The sequence below is a fragment of the Aedes albopictus genome, chromosome 3, assembly GCF_035046485.1.
Source record: "Aedes albopictus strain Foshan chromosome 3, AalbF5, whole genome shotgun sequence".
Classification (NCBI taxonomy): Eukaryota; Metazoa; Arthropoda; class Insecta; order Diptera; family Culicidae; genus Aedes; species Aedes albopictus.
This window is the reverse complement of record NC_085138.1, coordinates 34,938,676-34,964,265: the sequence shown is the minus strand read 5'-3', so window position 1 is coordinate 34,964,265 and position 25,590 is coordinate 34,938,676. Positions and strand designations below refer to the sequence as shown.

The 25,590-nt window shown below is 44.3% G+C and overlaps 1 protein-coding gene across 2 annotated transcripts in view; it reads left to right on the top strand.

The window, feature by feature from the left end:
- The first annotated feature begins 306 nt into the window (after window positions 1–306).
- LOC109419243 (zinc finger protein 395) overlaps window positions 307–25,590 on the top strand; it is a 263,320-nt gene continuing 238,036 nt past the window's right edge. Inside the window, exon 1 of one of the 2 annotated variants that reach the window (XM_029867709.2) lies at window positions 307–2,139. In XM_029867709.2, the coding sequence (XP_029723569.2) occupies window positions 1,729–2,139 (411 nt within the window). In that variant the 5' untranslated portion in view covers window positions 307–1,728. The remainder of the gene's footprint in view (window positions 2,140–25,590) is intronic. The other variant, XM_029867717.2, reaches the window with a different exon arrangement.

The following is a 25,590-nucleotide window of genomic DNA, read 5'->3' as shown; positions in this document are numbered from 1 at the left end:
TGTGGGGTTGTGTGGGGCATTAGGGGGTGGGATTGAGGGTGGCGGTAGATTCGCGCTCTCGGCGATTGCTGCGCGATGTCACAGTGGTAGTGGTTCGGGATTTATGTATTGCGCCCCTTCGGGGAACAATGTTGAAAACATAGCAGGCGACTGACTGGTGGTGAGCGAGCATAGCCTGCTTTGTTGTGTGCGCTCACGAGAGAGAGCGAGGGATCGCGCGCGAGAGAGAATGGGTTTTCGGTTCGCCTGCACTCGCGCGCTATTGGTTCGCTCAGCTCGGCTCCGGAGCGTTTCGCGGTTCTGTGTTTACTTGGGCAGCTAGCGTTCGACCAGCAGCCCGCTGACTGAGGTTCAGTTCTCAGTTGTTTTTCGTGTCGGAAAGTTGTCACTCGAGCGGCTACTCCCGAAGAAGCAAATACCTTCTCTCTGTTGGGCATATTCCAGAGGATACAAACTCTGTGGAGTAATTTTCCTGAATGGGATACAACTCTGTTTTGCAAACAGGAGATTTTTGAATGAAAAGCCATTGATTCCAGCGCTTGGAAGGCGTAGATCATCCGCAGTTGAAGCGGACCAAACAATAGATTGTGCGTGCTTTAAGTGTTCCCCGTTGTTGTGTTTCTTTTATGAGAGAAAAAAAAGGTTTTTTTCTTCTCGAGATTTATCAATGAAAGCTTAAAGTGTGTCAGCCCTGTTTTACGTTGAAGAATCTGTTGTTCAACCCTGCAGTCATCAAGTGCATTTCCAAGTGTTTCAAGAAATCGTCTGTGTTCTATTCGTTGTGATCTTTGTGTAAACTTTGGCTTTGGACAAGTCCAAGGCCGTTCCAAGAGAATCGAATTTAAGTGTGAGGTGATATCAAGCAATATAGAAAAGTGGAAAAAACAATTGTCAGAGTAAACTGGAGTTATTAGAAGATTGGTGTTGATTCTGTTCCAAGCTGAAGAACCTTGGAATCGCCGTGTGTCAAGTGTGCGAAATATGATTTGGAGCAAGTCTCGAGCGAGCACAGTCAATCACGGTGAAAATGTATCGACTAATATTGTTGATGTGATGCACTCAGCTCAGCTGGCCGTTGTTGTAGAAGCAGTATCAGAAGTATCGAAGCAACCGGAAGTGAACTTACCGTCGTCGTTGGTGCATCGTAGCAACCTGGGAGCAGGGCAGCCGGGTAGTGAAGATATTCAAAGCCTACTACTGTTGGCGACGGAAGTGAGCCAGAAGAGCTCCATCAGCGAAGCCTACTACAATCTGGACAAGGTTCTATCGTGAAGTGCGGCAGTGCGAGAGATATCGGTGGTTACGCCGCGCAACGAAGAAGAGAAAGCCGTGGAGAAAACGGAAAGTTTGCTGGTTAAAAGCCGCCGAAGAAGAGGTGTGGAGAGTGCTGAATGTGTACAATAGAAAGCCACAAGACGAAATTATTGCGAGCCAGCGCAACAGTGATAAAGTAAAACTTGTTGAGAGTAAAAGTTGTTACGAAGCAGCGAAGTGTGGGAAAAGAGAATTGGTAAAATCGTGATCTCGAGAAGCTTGTGAAGCAACGTATACAAAATAGCGGTAGAAGAAGAGCGTTCAAAATAAAATACGAAAAAATCTACGATTTTTCGTTCATCAATTGAGTTTACATATTTTGACGTAAATCAGTGCGTTCCCAGCGTTTTGGCCGGTAGTGTATTCTGCGAGTGCAAGTGGCGAGCGGGCGTTCCGTCGAAAGTCTGATCACTTATGAAAAAATACTTCCTGAACAAAATGTCAACCGGCAAGCGCTTGGCCAAACGGTCCATCATCGGTACCCGGGTGTGCGCCCCCGGTGCCGATGGCATCTGGTACTCCGGTACGATCCAGACGGTCAAGACCAACCAGAAGGACAACACCAACTGCATCAACCTGACGCCGAACACGCGCTACTCGGTGCGCTTCGACAGCAAGCTGGACGTCGCGAAGCGCGGCCTGGCCCGGGAGTTCCGCGAGAGCGAACTGATCGGACCGGGCTTCAAGACCATCATGGACGTCCGGCTCAAGCCGGGCCAGAAGGTCTTCCTAACGTACAATGGGCGCGAAAGTGCCGGCGAGGTCCTGCAGCACGACGACCTGAAAGACGAAGTTACCGTTAAGATCGTTCCCGTTGGACAAGAGGTGAGTAATCGCATTTCAGAACTCTGTATTCGTCGCCGCCGTGAAGGTCGTCAACACGCGGCTCAGGGCGCTGGCTGGCCCTCATCCTCGCGGTCTCCGTGTTTTGTTCGGCTGTTTCGTTCGCATCGCAGCAAGCCAGGCACAGGCACTGACTGACGCGACGTCGACGTCGACTAATGACCTCGATAGGCTTTCTTGAATTAATTGGAAGTTGTACGCTTCGTTCGGGCAGTGGCAGCGGCAGCAGCAGCAGCGCTTTAACCAAAGCGGACGGTGCGAGAGGAGAGTGTGTGTGTGTGCGTGCGTGCGCGGCCCGCGAGGGTGCGAGGTGAAAAAACAGTTACTTTTCTGAACTGGACTTCCTCATTTGCGTGTTTTGCTGCGTCGTGCCGCGCCGCACCAGCATACCGCGTCGCGTCGCTGCGCCGATGGACCGAATCGGACTCATTGTGGGGTTGCCGCGCCGCGCCGCAGCGTCATCACCGAACAACAACAACATCGGCAGTGGTGGTGGCCGTAGTAGGCCGTAGTCGTGATTTAAATAGCCGCGCTGGCGAATGAGCGTGAGGAGCTGAAGCAGTGGCGTCAGTGGGAGTGGGTCCAGGTAGGGCAGGGGTCAATTATGGATATCGGAGGGAAATTCCATCATTTTCAGGAATTGGTATTTCACTAGAATGTAGGCAGAGTCGTTTGAAGTAGAATTTCGTTCCAGATTCTAGCAGTATTTCATTTGAAATTCTAGCAGAATTTCGTTTGAAATTCACGCAGAATTTCGATTGAATTTCTCGCTGAATTTCGCTTGAAATTCTCGCCAAATTTCGCTTAAAATTCTCGTAGAATTTCGCTTGAAATTCTCGCAGAATTTCGTTTGAAATTCTCGTAGAATTTCGTTTGAAATTCTAGCAGAATTCCGGTTGAAATACTAGCAAAATTTCGAATGAAATTCTCGCAGAATTTCGTTTGAAATTCTCGCAGAATTTCGTTTGAAATTCTCGCAGAATTTCGCTTGAAATTCTCGCAGAATTTCGCTTGAAATTCTCGCATAATTACGTTTTGAAATCCAGCAGAATTTCGCTTGAAATTCCAGCAGAATTTCGCTCGAAATTCCAGCAGAATTTCGCTTGAAATTCCAGCAGAATTTCGTTTGAAATTCTAGCAGAATGTCGTCTGAAATTCTCGCCGAATTTCATTTGAAATTCTCATAGAATTTCGTTTGAAATTCTCGCATAATTTCGTTTGAAATTCTGGCACAATTTTGGTTGAAATTCTAGCAAAATTTGGCTTGGAATTTTAGCAGAATTTCGTTTGGAATTCTAGCAGAATTTCGTTTATTTCTCGCAGAATTTTGTTTGAAATTCTAGCCGAATAACGTTTGAAATTCTAGTCGAATTTCGTTTGAAATTGTAGCCAAACTTCGCTTGAAATTTCCGCAGAATTTCGTTTGAAATTCTCGCAGAATTCCGGTTAAAATTCTAGCAAAATTCCGGTTAAAATTCTAGCAAAATTTCGTTTGAAAATCTCGCAGAATTTCGATTGAAATTTTTGCAGAATTTCGTTTAAAATTCTAGCAGAATTTCGTTTGAAATTCTTGCAGAATTTCGTTTGAAATTCTTGCAGAATTTCGTTTGAATTTCTTGCAGAATTTCGTTTGAAATTCTAGCAGAATTTCATTAGAAATTTTAACAGAATTTCGTTGCAGAATTGCGTTTGAAATTCTAGCAGAATTTCGCCTGAAGTTCTCGCAGAATTTCGTTTGAAATTCTCGCAGAATTTCGTTTGAAATTCTCGCAGAATTTCGTTTAAAATTCTCGCCGAATTTCGTTTGAAATTCTCGCCGAATTTCGTTAGAAATACTCGCAGAATTTCGTTTGAAATTCTTGTAGAATTTCGTTTCAAATTCTTGCAGAATTTCGTTTGAAATTCTTGCAGAATTTCGTTTGAAATTTCTGCAGAATTTTACTAGAAATTCTCACAGAATTTCGTTTGAAATTCTAGCAGAATTTGGTTTGGAATTCTAGCAGAATTTCGTTTGAAATTCTCGTAGAATTTCGCATAAATTTCTCGCAGAATTTCGCTTGAAATTCTCCCAGAATTTCGCTTGAAATTCTCCCAGAATTTCGCTTGAAATTCTCGCAGAATTTCGCTTGAAACTCTCGCAGAATTTCGTTTGAAATTCTCGCAGAATTTCGTTCGAAATTCTCGCAGAATTTCGTTTGAAATTCTTGCAGAATTTCGTTTGAAATTCTTGCAGAATTTCGTTTGAAATTCTTGCAGAATTTTGTTTGAAATTCTTGCAGAATTTCGTTTGAAATTCTTGCAGAATTTCGTTTGAAATTCTTGCAGAATTTCGTTTGAAATTCTTACAGAATTTCGTTTGAAATTCTTGCAGAATTTCGTTAAAAATTCTAGCAGAATTTCTTTTGAAATTTTCGCAGAATTGCGGTTAAAATTTGAGCAGAATCTTGTTTGAAATTCTTGCAGAATTTCGTTTGAAATTCTCCCAGAAGTTTCGAGTTTCGAAATTTTAGCACAATTTCGCTTGAAATTCTTGCAGAATTTCGCTTGAAATTTTCGCAGAATTCCGAATGAGTTTCTCACAGAATTTTGCTTGAAATTCTCGCAGAATTTCGCTTGAAATTCTCGCAGTATTTTGCTTGAAATTCTTGCAAAATTTCGCTTGAAATTCTCGCAGAACTTTGCTTGAAATACTTGCAGAATTTTGCTTGCAATTCTCGCAAAATTTCGCTTGAAATTCTCGCAGTATTTCGCTGGATATTCTTGCAGAATTTCGCCTGAAATTTTCGCAGAATTTTGCTTGAAATTCTCGCAGAATTTCGCTTAAATTTTTTGCTGAATTTCGCTTGAAATTCTCGCAGACTTTCGCTTAAAATTCTCGCAGAATTTCGCTTGAAATTCTCGCAGAATTTCGCTTGAAATTCTTGCAGAATTTCGCTTGTCATTCTCGCAGAATTTTGCTTGAAATTCTCGTACGATTTCGATGGAAATTCTTGCAGAATTTCGACTGAAATTCTCGCAAAACTTCGTTAGAAATTCTAGCAGAATTTCGTTTGAAATTCACGCAGAATTTCGCTTGAAATTCTTGCAGAATTTTGCTTGAAATTCTCGCAGAATTTTGCTTGAAATATTCGCAGTATTTCGCTTGAAATTCTTGCATAATTTCGCTTGAAATTCTCGCAGAATTTCGCCTGAAATTCTCGTAGAATTTCGCTTGAAATTTTCGTGGAATTTCGCTGGAAATTCTTGCAGAATTCCGCCTGAAATTCTCGCAGAATTGCATTTGAAATTTTCACAGAATTTCGCTTTTAATTCTAGCAGAATTTCGCTTGAAATTCTCGCAGAATTTCGCTTATAATTTTTGCAGATTTTTGCTTGAAATTCTCGTAGAATTTCGCTTGAAATTTTCGTAGAATTTCGCTTTAAATTCTTGCAGAATTTTGCTTGAAATTCTCGCAGCATTTCGCTTGAAATTCTCGCAGAATTTCGCTTGAAATTCTCGCAGAATTTCGCTTGAAATTCTCGCTGAATTTCGTTTGAAATTCTCGCAGAATTTCGCTTGAAATTCTTGCCAAATTTCGTTTGAAATTCTCGCAGAATTTCGCTTGAAATTCTCGTAGAATTTCGCCTGAAATTCTCGCAGAATTTCGCTTGAAATTCGCGCAGAATTTCGCTTGAAATTCCTGCAGAATTTCGTTTGAATTTCATACAGAATTTCGTTTGAAATTCTCGTAGAATTTCGTTTGAAATTCTCGCAGAATTTCGTTTGAAATTCTTGCGGAATTTCGTTTGAAATTCTAGCAGAATTTAGTTCGGAGTTCAAGCAGAATTTCATTTGAAATTCTAGCAGAATTTTGTTTGGAATTCTAGCACAATTTCGTTTTAAATTCACGCAGAATATCGCTTGAACTTTAAGCAGAATTTCGTTTGAAATTCTCACAGAATTTCGCTTGAAAATCTATCAGAATTTCGCTTGAAATTCTCACAGAATTTCGCTTGAAATTCTAGCAGAATTTTGCTTGAAATTCCCGCTGAATTTCTTTTGAAATTCTAGCAGAATTTCGTTTGAAATTCTAGCGGAATTTCGTTTGAAATTCTCGCAGAATTTCGCTTGAAATTCTCGTAGAATTTCGCTGGATATTCTTGCAGAATTTCACCTGAAATTTTCGCAGAATTTCGCTTAAAATTTTAGCTGATTTTCGCTTGAAATTCTCGCAGAATTTCGCCTCAAATCTTAGAAGAATTTCGCTTGAAATTCTCGCAGAATTTCGTTTGAAAAATCACCAAAGGGCCAGTAACGACAACTATATGCCCTATAAACAGCAACGTAGCAGCGAATCAATCGTGTCCTCGAATGGCCTGAAAGTGAGCGTCAACTGAGCCCTCGTCAACCGACTGAAAGCCAGCATCCGTCAAACGAAAGTGACATGATGATGAGTTACTTCAAACGAATTCGATTCACCTCACCGGAAGCAATCCGAGTGAATCTGTTCTCTAAATATGTAGTAAATTCTCGGAATTTTTCCTCCGGATACTGGGCCACATTCATTGATTCAACTGCCGCCAGTGATTCCGCAACGACCTCTTTGCCCTTGACCCATTTCGGGAGGTGGGGCTGCTCTATTCTGTTCGGGAATCCCAGATCCCGATGTATGGTCGGTGCTTACTGGCGGCGGCAGCCAGTAAACCGGGTCGTATCCTTCGACTGACGGCCTCTAGCTAGAGGCTAGGTCAACAAAGCGATACCCATTTTTGGCAAGGATGCAACTCTTTGTGCAGCAAAAATGGCCGCGGCCGTCGGCGTCGTCATCACTGTAGGTAAACCCTTGCGCAAATGCAAACACATTCTATGTAGATTCTATGCTCCACATTGGAGGTAGCATAAACTAGCGACTCCCCCTCCCCGACGCATTCCACAAGTAACGACGCTCCCTCCACAACGTCATTCCATTTGTGCGCGCAGATGGGCGTCCCGAACTCGTGTGAATGCGGTGACGACGGCGGGCGACGCGACGCGACGCGCGGATGGCCCACTCTCACTATCTATCGTTACATTGTAAACGGTGGCGTCGCCGTCGTCGTCGTCATCGTAGTTGGCGTCGTCCGACGCTCACTGCGCCCTTACTGAACTGATGCCTGTTTGAAGTAACTCACCAATTCCAAACAAACCAAACGCAAGCAGCAGGTTACTGCGATCTGCGACGACGATGATGACGAGGGCGACGCCGATGTGAGAGCTATTGCCGCGCTTACTGCGAGTGTGTGATTCGACCCAGTTTCGAACCATGCACCAGCAGCAGCAGAAGTAGCAACAGCATCGGAATGATGAGGAGGCGACGCCGCGCTGGGTAGGGCGGTGCGCACCAACTATAACCGACCGACCGACAATGACAAACCGACCGCACTCTCTTACATGATTCTCCCTCCTTGACCTAGTTTTGGGTTGCACCAGCACCAGCAGTCGAAAACCATCATCATCCACGGCTCACATGCGGTAGGTAGGTAGGTAGGTTGCTGGAACCATCAGCAAGCAAGCAAGGTGGATGCAGCAGATTCAGGGCGTCGACGATGCGACGTCGTCGGCGACGCTGAATGGGGAAGTGGGAGGAGGAGGCGGAACGATGACGGTCTTCGCGCGGTCCAAAGTGCGGGTAATCCCCTGCGCACTTGCGCTTGCAGCAGCAGTGGCCTAATCTGGGTTTTTCGTTAATTTGATAACCAGTTCTGGGAACATGGAACGATTTGAGGCCCGATTTTGGTTTGCGATGCCCTTGGTCAAATTTACCGAAGATGGAATTCTTCTATTTTCTTTGGGCCTTGAGATACAAAAGTTCAAAGCATCGTTGGACGATTAGGCAACGGTCACCTTGTTTCCTGGTCGTCTAACTTGCGGTGAATCTGCTGAAGTAGTTCCAGTGTTCGACGCTAGGGCTAAGACAGTTGCTAGCCGCCAACAGGTGTCGTATTACAATACACTACAGTGAGCGACACATAGACATCACAGTTGACGGAGCTTCCGGTACTGCTTATCGGATTTCTGCTTCTCTGCTGAGTCGGTGTCGATCACGGTTTGCAGTTACACTCATGCCGGAAAGCCATTCGTTTCGATCTATCCTTTGCTTCGTAAACCACCTCGCCTGCCTCTTTAGTGTTCATCACCTTGAACTATGCCGACAGTTTGCGCTTGATCTTCATTATTATCACCATTTTGTAGTCCCCAGCTACAATTTCTTTGATCCATATTGGTCTGCTTTAACAACTTGCTGTTTAGTAACGCGGTTTTCACTCGCGTTCTTTCACTTCCATCTTCCTACTTTTGCCTGAAGCCTTTAGTAACTAGACGAGTATCTATTGTGCTTCACCACTCGCATCACCACTGATTATTTCTCTGATTCCATCACGAGCTTTCACAGGTTGTTTCGGTGCCGAGAGGTCAACTCATCGTCGATCGCAGACTTCCATTCGTTCAAGCCCTCGCGCTTCTGTTTCTCTGCAATCGCACTCGCTTTGGCTTTGAACCGTTCGCTTCTTCTTCTCCTTGTGTCGTGAGTCATTCTCCCTCCAGCCAACGAAGCTTTCGAGTTCGCCGTCCGGTGGATCTTTTCTAATCATTTCCATTGGCAGAAACGCAAGTCACTTGCTTTGCTGGTGCATTGTTCTGCACAAGCGTCTCTTCCAAATGAACATCGCACGCAACGCCGGTCGGCTTTTGCACTGAATCCTTCACTGTATCTGTTGTTATGACTGTAAGGATTCCGCTGCAAACTGTAGAGTCATGCTTCCACCGTAATGCAGGGCGTCCCGCAGTTGTGACTCTTGAGATGTGTGCCGTGAATCCTCCTTGCCTGAAGCCATTTCATTATCAGTCCAGTATTGTATTTCACCGGTCACAGTACCACTTAGCAGCATTCCTACGGTTCCCATACGAGTCTTCAAAGGTTGCTTCACTGCTGAGAGGTCATGCGAGAGGTTATCTCATCTTCGATCTGTAGCTCCGCGATCGTATGTCAGTTCTGGCTATGGATACTCTTATGCCGCAGGTCCTACGAAGCTTTCAAATTCGCCGTCCAAAAGATCTTCTGCTGTTACCTCCTCCTGTAACATCCACCTAATCTTCTTTATTGACAGGAACGCTAATCGCCTGTACAAGCGAGATCTTCTCTTCCATGAAGTCATCATCACACGTGACGATGAGGGTCTGTTTCTTCCCTGGATTTCACACGTTGTGTCCGTTGTATTGTTAAGCTTTTACCGCGATGCTTCAAGGCATTCCACCGTTGTGTGTCACTATGAAGTACTTGAGTGGATCTTCGACACCAGCAGGCACTTATTCAGCATTTTCGAAGCGCTGATAGCCGCCAAAATGTCTGACGTTTGGCTTGCATCGTTTGGCAGCTGATCGATAAGATCGATCATCAATCTTATCGATCAACTGTCAAACGGCAGTTCTGCGCCGTTTAGACAGTAGTAAACTCAGAATATTAGTCCTCATGCAAGTTATGGGCCCAGAAATGGTTGTGACTGTTGTGAGAGACAATGCAGCAGTATCTTGATAAGAAAAAATGAGTGAAAAGTGTGAAATAGGACCCATGGTCATCCTTAATGATGTTGTGTAAATTGGCCGATAAGGCATTTTTTATTTTTTTTTATTTTTTTTTTTTGAGATTTTACCCTAGAGAGCATTCATCTCAGGAGGCAGAATTCAAATGAACAGGTTCTATCGAATAGAACTTGACCCATAATATAGAAAAAACTCTACAGAACTCAAACGATGCGGGAGCCCAAGCAGCACACAAATCACAAAAGAGTGTCGACAGCGCAGGTTTTTGGTTGGACACGAGTCATTTTCAAGCTATTCTGCCTTTGAGTTAGATCTGTACATGGATGTAGCTCCTGTACAGCCAAAAACCTGCGCTGTCGATACTCCTTTGTGGCTTGTGTGCTGCTTGGGAGAACTTTGGCAATGTAGAGAAGGCCAAATAATGAGCTAGAACTTGGACAATGAGGTGATATACTTTGGACGATGAACGAAACAGAACTTGGACGATGTGGTAGAATTTTGATGATAAAGTAGAAGAAGTAGAATAGGGATGATTAGGCCGTATTTGAACGTTGTGGCAAGACCTGAGCGAGGAGTTAGAACTTGGACAATGAGATAAACAGAAAACTACAATTTGTACAACTCTTCCACCGCCGCGCCACAACGCATGACCTTCCTGTGGCGCAATGAATCGTGGATCCTCGTACATACGCTGATCCAGCTTCTACGGGTTCTTTTTGGTGACCTTTACCTCATTCGGATACCCCTTCCGCCAGATGTTTAGCTCCTTCACTCCGGAAAACTAAAATTCTTCTACTTCGACAGCAGTAATCTTAGCATTCTGGTCATCATGTACAAGTTATGGGCCCAGAAATGGATACGTCGTGGCTATTGCGAGAGAGAGAGGATGCAGATGAATCCGGATAAGAAAAATTATCACAATGATGGAAAATCTGATCTGTGGATATCCTGTGAATGTGTGGTATAAAATGGACGATGAGGCAGAACTCTAATGAGATAGAATTAGCTCTGCAGAACTTTGACGATACGATAAAACTTTGACCAAATTATGAAGTAGAACCTGGACAAAGAGGTAGAATTTGAACAATGAGGTATGCTGGACGATTGTGTAGAACCTGGGATGATCACATATTACTTCGGACGGTAAGCTAGAGCTTGGGCAATGAGGTAAAACTTTGACGATGAAGTGGAAGAAGTCTCGCGTTTAGTATCATTCAGGCGTTTCTACAATGATCGATTGCTCTTCATCGATTCGGACGATCTCTCAGTGTGTTTCGGTGAAGAGCGACTACGACTAGCTTCTAAAACAACAATAACAATTGATTGATTGATTTGTCTTTATTTAAGAGACTTTCAGCCCTTGGCTGGTTCGTCTCTTCACAACAATAACAACTGAAAATGATTTGCCGGCCAAGTTATTACCCAAAGAGAAAATCGATGAAGATAAATCGATCATTGTAGATACGCCTGTATGATACTAAACGCGAGAACGCGTAATGGAATTGGAATAAGGACGATGAGGTCAACAAAAACAACGATCTTGGACGATGAGGCAAAACTTTGATCGCAAAGTAGAATCTAGCTGATGAGGTATAACCGAGACACGGCGATGGATGGAGTAGGATGAAGGACATGGAAGTAGAACTTGGAAGATGAGGTAGAACCACCATGATGAGGTATACTGTGGAAGATGGGCTACAGCTTGGACGGTGCGGCAGAACCTAGACGAAGAAGTCGATTATTTAAACGAGGAAGAATAACCTTCGTAATGGAGTAGGCATATCAGTTGAATACGGACGATGAGGTGGACAAACAGATAGTACATGGACAATGTGGTATAACTTAAACAGAACACTACAAATTGTACAATGAAGTAGAACAAAATCAACGGGAAATATCTTGGCCAATGAGGCAAAACTTTGATAACAAAGTAGAATCTAGTTGATGAGGTATAACCGAAACACGATGATGGATGGACTAAGATGAATGACATGGAAGTAGAATCGGGACGATGAGGTAGGACCAGTATGGTGAGATATACTCTGGACGATGAGCCACAGCTTGGACGGTGCGCGGCAGAACCTTGACGATGCAGTGGATTTCGAATGAGGAAGAAGAATCGTCGTAATGGAGTAGGAATGTAAGTGGAATACGGACGATGAGTTTCTCTGGGCTATGAGCTATAGCTTTTACGATGTGGTAGAACTTTGACGGTGAAGAGGAAGAAGTAGAACCTGCGTAATGAAGTTGGAATAAGGATGATGACGTCCTATTTGAACGATTTGGCAAAACCTGGGCTAACAGATAGTGCTTGGACCATGAGGTATAACTTGAACAGGACACTACTAACTGCACAATGAAGTACAAGGAAACAACTTTTAAGATTTTGGGCAATGAGGCCAAACATGGCTAACAAAGAAGAATCTGGCTGAGGAAGTATAGCCAAACACGATGATAGATGAAGGACAAGGAAGTACTTAGAATTTGATCGATAAGGTAGGCCCAGCACGGTGAGGTATACTCTGGTCGTTGAGTTACATCTTGGACGATGCGGCAGAACTTTGACTATGCACTGCATTGGATGCAGTAGATTTTAAACGAGGAAATAGATCCTTCGTACAAATCTTGCATGCGGTGATGTACAGTCTGAACAATGAGATACAACCTGGATGAGGTGGTATAAGTGGACGATGAGGCAGAATTTGTACGATATGAAAGATGCAAGTATAGAAAACACTAGCTATAATCTGTAGTAGAATATAAGGGATAAGTTTGAGTCTGAGTTGCGTGGTGGAACATGAAGAGAATGTAACAGCCAGCTGATAGAGAAGGCTCTTCACTGAGAGATTAAATTAGTATGCAGACGTAGAGCTTGTTCTAAGAAGTAGAATGAAAATGTTGTAAACGATCTTAGACAACGAGGTGGTTCGTAGCCAATAACGTATAACCTAGACACGATGATACGATAGGATTATCGACAAATGAGTAGAATGTGGATAATCATGTCTTTTCTGGACGACGAGCTAGAGCTTGGACGATGAGGCAGAAAATCGACGATTATATCGATGAAATAGAACCTTCGGCATGGAGTAGGAGTGCGAATGGAAAAGGTAACGGACGATGAGGCCATATTGGAACGATGTGGCAATGCCTGGACAAACAGATAACACTTGGACAATGAGGTATAACTTGAGCAAAGAGTTTTCAAGCTGTACGATGAAAAAGAATATACTAAATATTCACGTGATGGTGTAGAATCTGGACGATGAGGTATAGCCTGGATGGCACAAATTTCCCAAATCGAGAGGAACGTGCCTCTGGAGCAGATTTACTGATGAGGTACAGTGGCTACGGCATAGCCATCGTTTTCTTTTTCTTGCTCACTCTCCTAAACTGATACGAGAAAGAGAGGGATGGAGAGAGGACCCATTCGCCCCGTGGGTTACCCCGTTCTTTCTCGCGTTTGTTTAGAAGAGTGAGCAAGAAAAAAGAGAAAAGCTAGGTACGTCATTGTACAGTGGTATAAGTGGACGATGAGGCAGAGTGCGTAGTGGGGAACATCCTGGGCAATGAGGCAGAAGTCGGAGTTACAAGGTATAATCTAGTCGATGAAGTGTAATGGAGACGGACGGTTATGGGACAGGATGAGGGACAGTGATAAAGAATCTGGACGATGCGGTAGGAGCTTGATGATGATGTATATTTTGGGCGATGAGGCAGACCTTCAACTATGTGGTGGAATCTTGACGATAGAGTTGATTTTGAACGAGTAAGTAGAACCTTTGCAAATTGGTTACAGCCTGAACATGGTAAGGTAGTTACTGTAATAGGGATTGAAAACTGAGAGCGGAGTATGGACGAGTGAAAATTGTGAGGGGAATTTGACCGATAAGGCAAAACTCGACATTAGAACTTGAACGGCGATATTGAACCTTTGACGTTGAACACAATGGCAGTACCAGAGAATCTGAATGATAAGGTATTGTTTGAGAAATGAAATAAAACTGGAAAATTGGAGGAAGAACAAGAGGTAGAACCTAAATAACGTAGACTAGATAGAAGCTTTGGATTTTTTTGGGAGAATTCAATATAAAATTCTGTGCGAATTTCATTTATAATTCTGGAAGAATTTTTCTTCAAATTGTGGAAGAATTTCACTTGAAATTCTGGAAGAATTTACCTCTAAATGCTGGAAGAATTTTATTTGGATTTTCTGGGAGAACTCCTTCGGAGATTTTTGGAAAATTCTGTTTGAAATTCTGGAAGAATTAACCTCTAAATTCTGGGAGAATTTCACTTAAAATTCTGGAAGAATTTCACAGAAATTTTGGGAGAATTTCACTTGAAAATCTAGAAGAATTTCACTTGAAACTCTGGAAGAATTTTTTCTTGAAATTCTGGGAGAATTTCACTTGAAATTCTGGAAGAATTTACCTCTAAATTCCGGAAGAATTTCACTTGAAATTCTGGGAAAAAATCATTTGAAATTCTGGAAGAATTTCACTTGAAATTCTGGGAGAATTTCACTTGAAACTCTGGAAGAATTTCACTTGAAATTCTGGAAGAATTTCACTTGAAATTCTGGAAGAATTTCACTTGCAATTCTAGAAGAATTTCACTTGAAATTCAAGAAGAATTTCACTTGAAACTCTAGAAGAATTTCACTTGAAATTCTAGAAGAATTTCACTTGAAATTCTAGAAGAATTTCACTTGAAATTCTAGAAGAATTTCACTTGAAATTCTAGAAGAATTTCACTTGAAATTCTACAAGAATTTCACTTGAAATTCTAGAAGAATTTCACTTGAAATTCTAGAAGAATTTCACTTGAAATTCTAGAAGAATTTCACTTGAAATTCTAGAAGAATTTAATATGATATTCTGGGAGAATTTCACTTGAAATTCTAGAAGAATTTCACTAGAAATTTTGGGAGAATTTCACTTGAAATTCTGAGAGGATTTCACTTGAAGTTCTGGGAGAATTTCACTTGAAATTCTGGGAGAATTTCACTTGAAACTCTGGAAGAATTTCACTTGAAATTCTAGAAGAATTTCGCTTGAAACTCTGGAAGAATTTCACTTGAAATTCTAGAAGAATTTAATATGATATTCTGGGAGAATTTCACTTGAAATTCTAGAAGAATTTCACTAGAAATTTTGGGAGAATTTCACTTGAAATTCTGAGAGAATTTCACTTGAAGTTCTGGGAGAATTTCACTTGAAATTCTGGGAGAATTTCACTTGAAACTCTGGAAGAATTTCACTTGAAATTCTAGAAGAATTTCACTTGAAATTCTAGAAGAATTTCACTTGAAATTCTAGAAGAATTTCACTTGAAATTCTAGAAGAATTTCACTTGAAATTCCAGAAGAATTTCACTTGAAATTCTAGAATAATTTCACTTGAAATTCTAGAATAATTTCACTTGAAATTCTAGAAGAATTTTATTTAAAATTCTGGAAAAATTTCACTTGAAATTCTGGAAGGTTTGTACTTGAAATACTGGAAGAATTTCACTTGAAATTCTGGAAGAATTTCACTTGAAATTCTGGAAGAATTTCACTTGAAATTCTGGAAGATTTTCACTTGAAATTCTGGAAGAATTTCACTTGAAATTCTGGAAGAATTTCACTTGAAATTCTGGAAGAATTTCACTTGAAATTCTGGAAGAATTTCACTTGAAATTCTGGAAGAATTTCACTTGAAATTCTGGAAGAATTTCACTTGAAATTCTGGAAGAATTTCACTTGAAATTCTGGAAGAATTTCACTTGAAATTCTGGAAGAATTTCACTTGAAATTCTGGAAGAATTTCACTTGAAATTCTGGAAGAATTTCACTTGAAATTCTGGAAGAATTTCACTTGAAATTCTAGAAGAATTTCACTTGAAATTCTAGAAGAATTTCACTTGAAATTCTGGAAGAATTTCACTTGAAATTGTAGAAGAATTTCACTAGAAATTCTAGAAGAATTTTACTTGAAATTCTAGAATAATTTCACTTGAAATTCTAGAAAAAAATCACTTGATATTCTAGAAGAATTTCACTACAAATTCTGGAAAAAATCACTTTAAATTCTGGGAGAATTACACTTGAAATGCTGGAGGAATTTCACATGAAACTCTGTCAGAATTTCAGTTGAAATTCTGTAACAGTTTCACTTGAAACTCTGGGAAAATTTAACTTAAATTCTGGTAGAATTTCACTAGACATTCTGTTAAAATTTCCGTGAGACCTTCTCATGAAATTCTGTGAGAATTTCACTTGAATTTTTGGGAGAATTCCAATAAAAATTCCTGGAGATTTCATTTGATTTTTTTGTGAAAATTCTGGAATTTCACCTGAAGTTTTGTGAGAACTTCACTTGACATCAATAGGTCCTATCTGCATTTGAGAGGCTTTCTTTGTTCACTTTCTCTTTCAATTATTACAATGTAATGGTACACTTTTTAACTATTTTCGCATTACAAATCAAAAGACGATTGTTTTGACCATCGTTCAATGCAAGGAGACAATCATAATACAAATAAACAGCTGAGATATTAACGAAAGAGAGGGAAACCAAAGAGAGCCTCTCTTCTGCAGATAGGACCTTTAGACATGTTTGGCCTGATTTCACTTGATATTCTGTGAGAATTTGTGTTGAAATTCGGCGAGAATTTCCGTTGAAATTCTCTGAGAATGTCAGTTGAAATTCATTGAAAGTTTCAGTTGAAATTCTGTAAGAATTTCAGTTGAAATTTTGTGAGAATTTCAGTTTAAATTCTGTCAGAATTTCAGTTCTGGGAGAATTTCAATAGAAATTCTGTGGCAATGTCAGATGAATTTCTGTGAGAATTTCAGTAGAGTTCTGTGAAAACTTCACTTGAAACCATTTCAACAGAGATTAACCTCTGCGCTCCATTTCCTGCAGTTGCAGCTGACGTCCATAGAAGTTCATGTTTCTCTCCATCACCTTAGCAACCCCGTCAAAACCTTCATCCATCAATTCCATTCACCCCGTCAATGCTCGGCAAAATCCAAGCAACCCGCGCGCCGAGAACTCGCTTTCGAAATATGTACATTTTAGCGCAAATGCTCATTACGCCCACTCGGTGCACAGTGCACACACAGAGAGTCCCGGTCCCCCGACGAGAATTGCACCGATTCTAGAAAAACAAAATCCGCCAAGTGCAGTGACCCTTGCGCCGAAAAAAAACATTACCGATCCAAATGACTTTGTCGTTGTCATCGTCGTTCGTGTCGGGCAAGTGATGTATTTATTCCTGCACATCCAACATCCCGACACGAACGAACCCCAATTGATGATGGATGAGACGGAGAGGGAGGGAAGGAGAAAGAGAGATAAGCGCAGAGAGTGCACCGCCCGCCGCGCTCGGTAACAATGCACTTCGCGCATTCCCGAATCCCGAGTTGCGCGCGGTCGACTTGGATCGATTCGGGCGAAAAAATATTTGACCGACCTTCAACCGAGAACGAACGAACAGCGAAACGGTCGAGCTTCACACTCGGTTGCAAATTGCATGCTTCCTAAAATGCTCGGGGAATGGCTTGCTGCGATTCCCGTGCGGATTTGATTGATTTGACAGCTGTTTAGAACAACTTGTACTAAAATCAATAAAAATGTCGGAAATATTGAATCGATTGAATTTCTACGATAAATTCAACCTAGAAAATCAGACTGTATCCAACTGAGTCAACCGAGTCATCGTCCACCTTTGTTTGTCACTCGTCGGTGCATTTTTGTTTTGCATCGCTACAAGCTGACAAGCGACAAGCGAGCGTCATACGAAGGAGGTCGGGTCGAAAAATAGATTACTCGCTCGACATTGTACGCGAATCAGCGCAGCGCAAACCGGCGGCGGCGCATTCCGATACGATGCCGGCCGGGGAAAATCCCCAGCCTACTACAACACTATGAAGGATCTTACGATTACGACCTTACGTATCGATCGTTCTCGTTTTTGAGTGACTTTCATGAATGGATCACGCAGCAGCTGATGTTGACTCCGCGGAGTTACGACGACTCAGAGGGACTTTCCGGGACCATGTCCAGGAGGGTTGTTGTTTATCGGTGTCATCACGTTTCTCGGACGGCGAGTTGTTTGTTTGTCGATTGGTAATTTTCCACTCGCGCTCAGGTTGAATGAGCCGGCCGGCTAGTGCAGCTCGCGATGCACTCTCATTACACAAGCAAGCCGTGCTCGCTCGACCAATGGATTCGTGTGGGTGCCGGTAAGCACCCATTGCTGATAAGCGAATGATTGACCTAAGCGTCACACGACAAGACAGTGCTGCGTGAGGTGTGGTCAAGGCATTGACAGAATTTGACAGATTGACTGATTTGACAGGTTTTGACAGTTTTTGACAGATTGACAGATGCACAGTTTCGTCACTTAAGCGATCACCGCACCCACAACGGTCCCAGTTCCCGATTGCAAAGCCGGCCGGGCCGGCGCATTTACTTACCTACGACAAAAAGTTGTTTTTCTGCCAGCCGACAGCCACCCTTCGGCTGATTCGAAAAACTCGCTCAGCGCCGGCCGCTCTACAATCGACCGCGATGACACCGAAACGGTTGGTAAACAAAGTGGTTGCTGCTTGTTGGCGCAAAATAATTTAGCACGACTTTGTGCTAAAAATAGGTGGCCGTCGCAGCCTCGCCCGCAGCCACTAACTCACCTCCGCAGATTGATCCGAATCGCTCACGCATCGCCGCCGTCTTCGTCGTGGCCTCCTTCGTTCGTGCATCCGTGGCTGGCTGGCGGGCACCGAAGCGAAACGATGATGACGGGCGGATCTCGTCGCAATCAGCCGCCGCAACCGTTTCAATGACGTTTTGCGCACTCGCGGCGCCACCTCCTACGATCCAAAAATCAGCCTTCCTCCCACGGGAGAGGTGTCATTGAGTTATGTCACTGTTGCGCGAGCCGAGGGGCTACCGAATTCTCGATGCTTCGCTATTCTGGATCCGCGGTCGCTTGATCGGACATCGGATCGGATTACGGCCTTGCTGTGCGAGAAAATTACGCAACGACGCAGCTATGAGGAAACGCAAACGCGCGAACCGCCGCAATATTGGAATTTAATTGAATTAAATTGTGTTTACGTTTCGACGCTGCGACGGGGGGCCCCTCGTCCGCGTGGTTTGATGAATTGAGCTCTGCGGAGCCGAGCTGTAATCATTAGGCTGAGAGAAACTCAAGGTTTCGTTTGTTTACGTTAGACGCGTGCGCCGGAGCAAAGTTTTGATCGCGCTCGGTTTGATATTGATCCGACTGACAGCTGCGTGGCGCAGCCATTGGGACACTAACGAAGGTTCCCATGACAATCAGGCACCATCGCATCGTTAGCACTGTTGATTTATGCGATCCATTTCCAGACCCCTCGTGTCGGCGAGATTTATGCGCCATTAACACCTCTGTCCTTCTCCACAGTTTCGCCCGTCCATCGCTGCCTACCAACCTTAATGATCGCGATCGCCTTCAGTCGTAGAAAATCCCTTCATTATCCACTCGCGTTACGACGAGATGGAGATCGCTTTGATGAAATTGATACACCCCCCGTTGCCGCGTCCATCATCATCTCGAATGTGGAGCCCTACCCCTCTCATACGGGCTTGACATTTCGGTCGCACGGCAGATCACCTTCATCTGTAGATTGGGCCGCTTTTTCAATAGTTTTTTTTACACAATCAAACCTGTTGTTCGTTGCTTGCTTCGTTTCATTTCGTTGGAATGCAATTCCGCATTCACCTGTGCTGGTTGCTTCTACACGTAGCTAATTCGATTGAGTACCCCTCGTCGCTCGCTCGCCCACAGTGTCATACCCCTCGCTCCGCGCTGAAAAACATAGTGGTTTCGCAGCGCGGCGTCACGAACACTAATGCAAATCTACTGGTTGAAAATATGCCCATTTGATTTTGCCGGGAACAGCTGATTTTTGTTTACTATTTTCAACCAGTAACTCAGGTAGTGTTCGTGTAATGCAACGTGTACGTACACGCAACACCACTAAAAGCAGAAACCACTATGGCCGCTCGCTGCTGCCATTTGTTACAAAACAAAGGTGGTGGTGGCGATGGAAATTCAGCGAGCTATAGTCGTTCCTCGATCGTGGAGATGAAGAAGAGAAAGTTGACGATGCGACGATTCGGACGGACAACAGAAAATTCGTCATCGTTTGTTGTTGTTGTCGTGCAGATGTGATGGAATTGCTGTAACAAACGTCGGCGTCGGTGGTGTAGTGGTAAGCGTGGTTGCCTCTCACCCCAGTCGGTCGGGGTTCAATTCCCGTCGACGCCGATGGGATTTTCTGAGACATAAAATCCGTGATCACGTCTTCCCTCGGATAGGAAGTAAAGCAGTAGGTCCCGGCCCATGTGTTGATGGGTTCGATATGTAGGGTCCTCAGGTGTGGTGGCTGTCTCCCTGGGGCGTCGGAATTTAAGGCTTAGCTCCTAGACCCAGCCGACGTAAAACACAACTGGCGCCGAACGGTGCTAGTTGGCCAGAAAAAAAGAAGAAGAAGCTGTAACAAACAGCTCCCCCCCGTGCAAAGCTTGCTGCGATTATTCAAACGTCAGATTGATGATGTACAACAACGGTCCGGTCCGACCGAAGATGACTGTCATTCGTTATTGTTCGTGGCGTGGCGTTGAAGAGGGTTCATAAAGAAGAGGCCACGACACGGACGTATCTGCGAGACAAAGATGGGCCTTTGTGGGCATAAGGGCGCGGAATCGCCTTGCGATTGCGGCCATCTTGGACTGGAGGGGATTGCAGCTTAAATGGGTTTTCTGAGGGCTTGTTGTGAGAAAAGTGGTGACACTCGAACGTTTGTGGAACGTTTCAGTCACAGAGAAAAATGTGTCATTTACAACAAACGATGAGAGTCCTTCAATCGACGTTTCAAATCCAGAGACGGATTCCAACGGAATCCAGAGACGGATTCCAACGGAATCCATAGACGGATTCCAACGGAATCTATAGACGGATTCCAACGGAATCCATAGACGGATTCCAACGGAATCCATAGACGGATTCCAACGGAATCCAGAGACGGATTCCAACGGAATCCAGAAACGGATTCCAGATACGGATTCAAACGGAATCCAGAGACGGATTCAAACGGAATCCAGAGACGGATTCAAACGGAATCCAGAGACGGATTCAAACGGAATCCAGAGACGGATTCCAACAGAATCCAGAGACGGATTCCAACGGAATCCAGAGACGGATTCCAACGGAATCCAGAGACGGATTCCAACGGAATCCAGAGACGGATTCCAACGGAATCCAGAGACGGATTCCAACGGAATCCAGAGACGGATTCCAACGGAATCCAGAGACGGATTCCAACGGAATCCAGAGACGGATTCCAACGGAATCCAGAGACGGTTTCCAACAGAATCCAGAGATGGATTCCAACGAAATCCAGAGACGGATTCCAACGGAATCCAGAGGTGAATTCCAACAGATTTAAGAGATGAATTCCAACGAAATCCAGAGGCGGATTCCAACGGAATCCAGAGAGTGGATTCCAACGGAATCCAGAGAGTGGATTCCAACGGAATCCAGAGGTGGATTTCAACGGAATCCAGAGGTGGATTCCAACGGAATCCAGAGGTAAATTCCAACAGATTTAAGAGATGAATTCCAACGAAATCCAAAGGTGAATTTCAATGGAACCAAAGGTGATTCCTAATGGAATCCAAAGGTGGATTCCGACGGATCTAAAGGTGAATTCCAACGGAATCCAAAGGTGGATTCTAACGGAATCCAAAGGTGGATTCCGACGGATCCAAAGGTGGATTCCAACGGAATCCAAATGTGAATTCCCACGGAATCCAAAGGTGGATTCCAATGGAATCCAAAGGTGGATTCCAACGGAATCCAGAGACGGATTCCAACGAAATCCAGAGACGGATTCCAACGAAATCCAGAGATAGATTCTAACGATATTCAGAGACGGATTCCAACGAAATCTAGAGACGGATTCCAACGGAATCCAGAGACGGATTCCAAGAGGAATCAAGAGACGGATTCCAACGAAATCCAGAGACGGATTCCAACGAAATCCAGAGATAGATACTAACGAAATTCAGAGACGGATTCCAACGAAATCCAGAGACGGATTCCAACGGAATCCAGAGACGGATTCCAAGAGGAATCAAGAGACGGATTCCAACGGATTCCAGAGGCAGATTCCAACGAATTTTTTTCAAAACAAACCAGAGGTGGATTCCAACGGAATCCAGAGGTCAATCCAACTTATTCCAGAGGTAAAATCCAACAGATTTAAGAGATGAATTCCAACGAAATCCAAAGGTGAATTCCACTGAAATCCAAAGGTGGATTCCGACGGATCCAAAGGTGGATTCCAACGGAATCCAAAGGTGGATTCCAACGGAATCCAGAGAGTGGATTCCAACGAAATCCAGAGAGTGGATTCCAACGGAATCCAGAGAGTGGATTCCAACGGAATCCAGAGAGTGGACTCCAACGGAATCCAGAGAGTGGATTCCAACGGAATCCAGAGAGTGGATTCCAACGGAATCCAGAGAGTGGATTCCAACGGAATCCAGAGAGTGGATTCCAACGGAATCCAGAGAGTGGATTCCAACGGAATCCAGAGAGTGGATTCCAACGGAATCCAGAGAGCGGATTCCAACGGAATCCAGAGAGTGGATTCCAACGGAATCCAGAGAGTGGATTCCAACGGAATCCAGAGAGTGGATTCCAACGGAATCCAGAGAGTGGATTCCAACGGAATCCAGAGAGTGGATTCCAACGGAATCCAGAGAGTGGATTCCAACGGAATCCAGAGAGTGGATTCCAACGGAATCCAGAGAGTGGATTCCAACGGAATCCAGAGAGTGGATTCCAACGGAATCCAGAGAGTGGATTCCAACGGAATCCAGAGAGTGGATTCCAACGGAATCCAGAGAGTGGATTCCAACGGAATCCAGAGAGTGGATTCCAACGGAATCCAGAGAGTGGATTCCAACGGAATCCAGAGAGTGGATTCCAACGGAATCCAGAGAGTGGATTCCAACGGAATCCAGAGAGTGGATTCCAACGGAATCCAGAGAGTGGATTCCAACGGAATCCAGAGAGTGGATTCCAACGGAATCCAGAGAGTGGATTCCAACGGAAACCAGAGAGTGGATTCCAACGGAATCCAGAGAGTGGATTCCAGCGGAATCCAGAGATGGATTCCAAACGGAATCCAGAGATGGATTCCAAACGGAATCCAGAGATGGATTCCAACGGAATCCAGAGCCGGATTCCAACGGAATCCAGAGCCGGATTCCAACGGAATCCAGAGCCGGATTCCAACGGAATCCAGAGCCGGATTCCAACGGAATCCAGAGCCGGATTCCAACGGAATCCAGAGCCGGATTCCAACGGAATCCAGAGCCGGATTCCAACGGAATCCAGAGACGGATTCCAACGTAATCCAGAGATGGATTCCAAACGGAATCCAGATATGGATTCCAAACGGAATCCAGAGATGGATTCCAAACGGAATCCAGAGATGGATTCCAAACGGAATCCAGAGATGGATTCCAAACGGAATCCAGAGATGGATTCCAAACGGAATCCAGAGATGGATTCCAAACGGAATCCAGAGATGGATTCCAAACGGAATCCAGAGATGGATTCCAAACGGAATCCAGAGATGGATTCCAAACGGAATCCAGAGATGGATTCCAAACGGAATCCAGAGATGGATTCCAAACGGAATCCAGAGATGGATTCCAAACGGAATCCAGAGATGGATTCCAACGGAATCCAGAGCCGAATTCCAACGGAATCCAGAGCCGGATTCCAACGGAATCCAGAGCCGGATTCCAACGGAATCCAGAGCCGGATTCCAACAGAATCCAGAGACGGATTCCAACGTAATCCAGAGATGGATTCCAAACGGAATCCAGAGATGGATTCCAAACGGAAACCAGATAGTGGATTCCAACGGAATCCAGAGAGTGGATTCCAGCGGAATCCAGAGATGGATTCCAAACGGAATCCAGAGATGGATTCCAAACGGAATCCAGAGATGGATTCCAACGGAATCCAGAGCCGGATTCCAACGGAATCCAGAGCCGGATTCCAACGGAATCCAGAGCCGGATTCCAACGGAATCCAGAGCCGGATTCCAACGGAATCCAGAGCCGGATTCCAACGGAATCCAGAGCCGGATTCCAACGGAATCCAGAGCCGGATTCCAACGGAATCCAGAGCCGGATTCCAACGGAATCCAGAGCCGGATTCCAACGGAATCCAGAGCCGGATTCCAACGGAATCCAGAGCCGGATTCCAACGGAATCCAGAGACGGATTCCAACGTAATCCAGAGATGGATTCCAAACGGAATCCAGAGATGGATTCCAAACGGAATCCAGAGATGGATTCCAAACGGAATCCAGAGATGGATCCCAAACGGAATCCAGAGATGGATTCTAAACGGAATCCAGAGAGTGGATTCCAACGGAATCCAGAGAGTGGATTCCAACGGAATCCAGAGAGTGGATTCCAACGGAATCCAGAGAGTGGATTCCAACGGAATCCAGAGAGTGGATTCCAACGGAATCCACTCTCTGGATTCCGTTGGAATCCACTCTCTGGATTCCGTTGGAATCCACTCTCTGGATTCCGTTGGAATCCACTCTCTGGATTCCGTTTAGAATCCATCTCTGGATTCCGTTTGGGATCCATCTCTGGATTCCGTTTGGAATCCATCTCTGGATTCCGTTTGGAATCCATCTCTGGATTCCGTTTGGAATCCATCTCTGGATTCCGTTTGGAATCCATCTCTGGATTGTGGAGAGATGGATTCCAAACGGAATCCAGAGATGGATTCCAAACGGAATCCAGAGATGGATTCCAAACGGAATCCAGAGATGGATTCCAACGGAATCCAGAGCCGAATTCCAACGGAATCCAGAGCCGGATTCCAACGGAATCCAGAGCCGGATTCCAACGGAATCCAGAGCCGGATTCCAACAGAATCCAGAGACGGATTCCAACGTAATCCAGAGATGGATTCCAAACGGAATCCAGAGATGGATTCCAAACGGAAACCAGATAGTGGATTCCAACGGAATCCAGAGAGTGGATTCCAGCGGAATCCAGAGATGGATTCCAAACGGAATCCAGAGATGGATTCCAAACGGAATCCAGAGATGGATTCCAACGGAATCCAGAGCCGGATTCCAACGGAATCCAGAGCCGGATTCCAACGGAATCCAGAGCCGGATTCCAACGGAATCCAGAGCCGGATTCCAACGGAATCCAGAGCCGGATTCCAACGGAATCCAGAGCCGGATTCCAACGGAATCCAGAGCCGGATTCCAACGGAATCCAGAGACGGATTCCAACGTAATCCAGAGATGGATTCCAAACGGAATCCAGATATGGATTCCAAACGGAATCCAGAGATGGATTCCAAACGGAATCCAGAGATGGATTCCAAACGGAATCCAGAGATGGATTCCAAACGGAATCCAGAGATGGATTCCAAACGGAATCCAGAGATGGATTCCAAACGGAATCCAGAGATGGATTCCAAACGGAATCCAGAGATGGATTCCAAACGGAATCCAGAGATGGATTCCAAACGGAATCCAGAGATGGATTCCAAACGGAATCCAGAGATGGATTCCAAACGGAATCCAGAGATGGATTCCAAACGGAATCCAGAGATGGATTCCAACGGAATCCAGAGCCGAATTCCAACGGAATCCAGAGCCGGATTCCAACGGAATCCAGAGCCGGATTCCAACGGAATCCAGAGCCGGATTCCAACAGAATCCAGAGACGGATTCCAACGTAATCCAGAGATGGATTCCAAACGGAATCCAGAGATGGATTCCA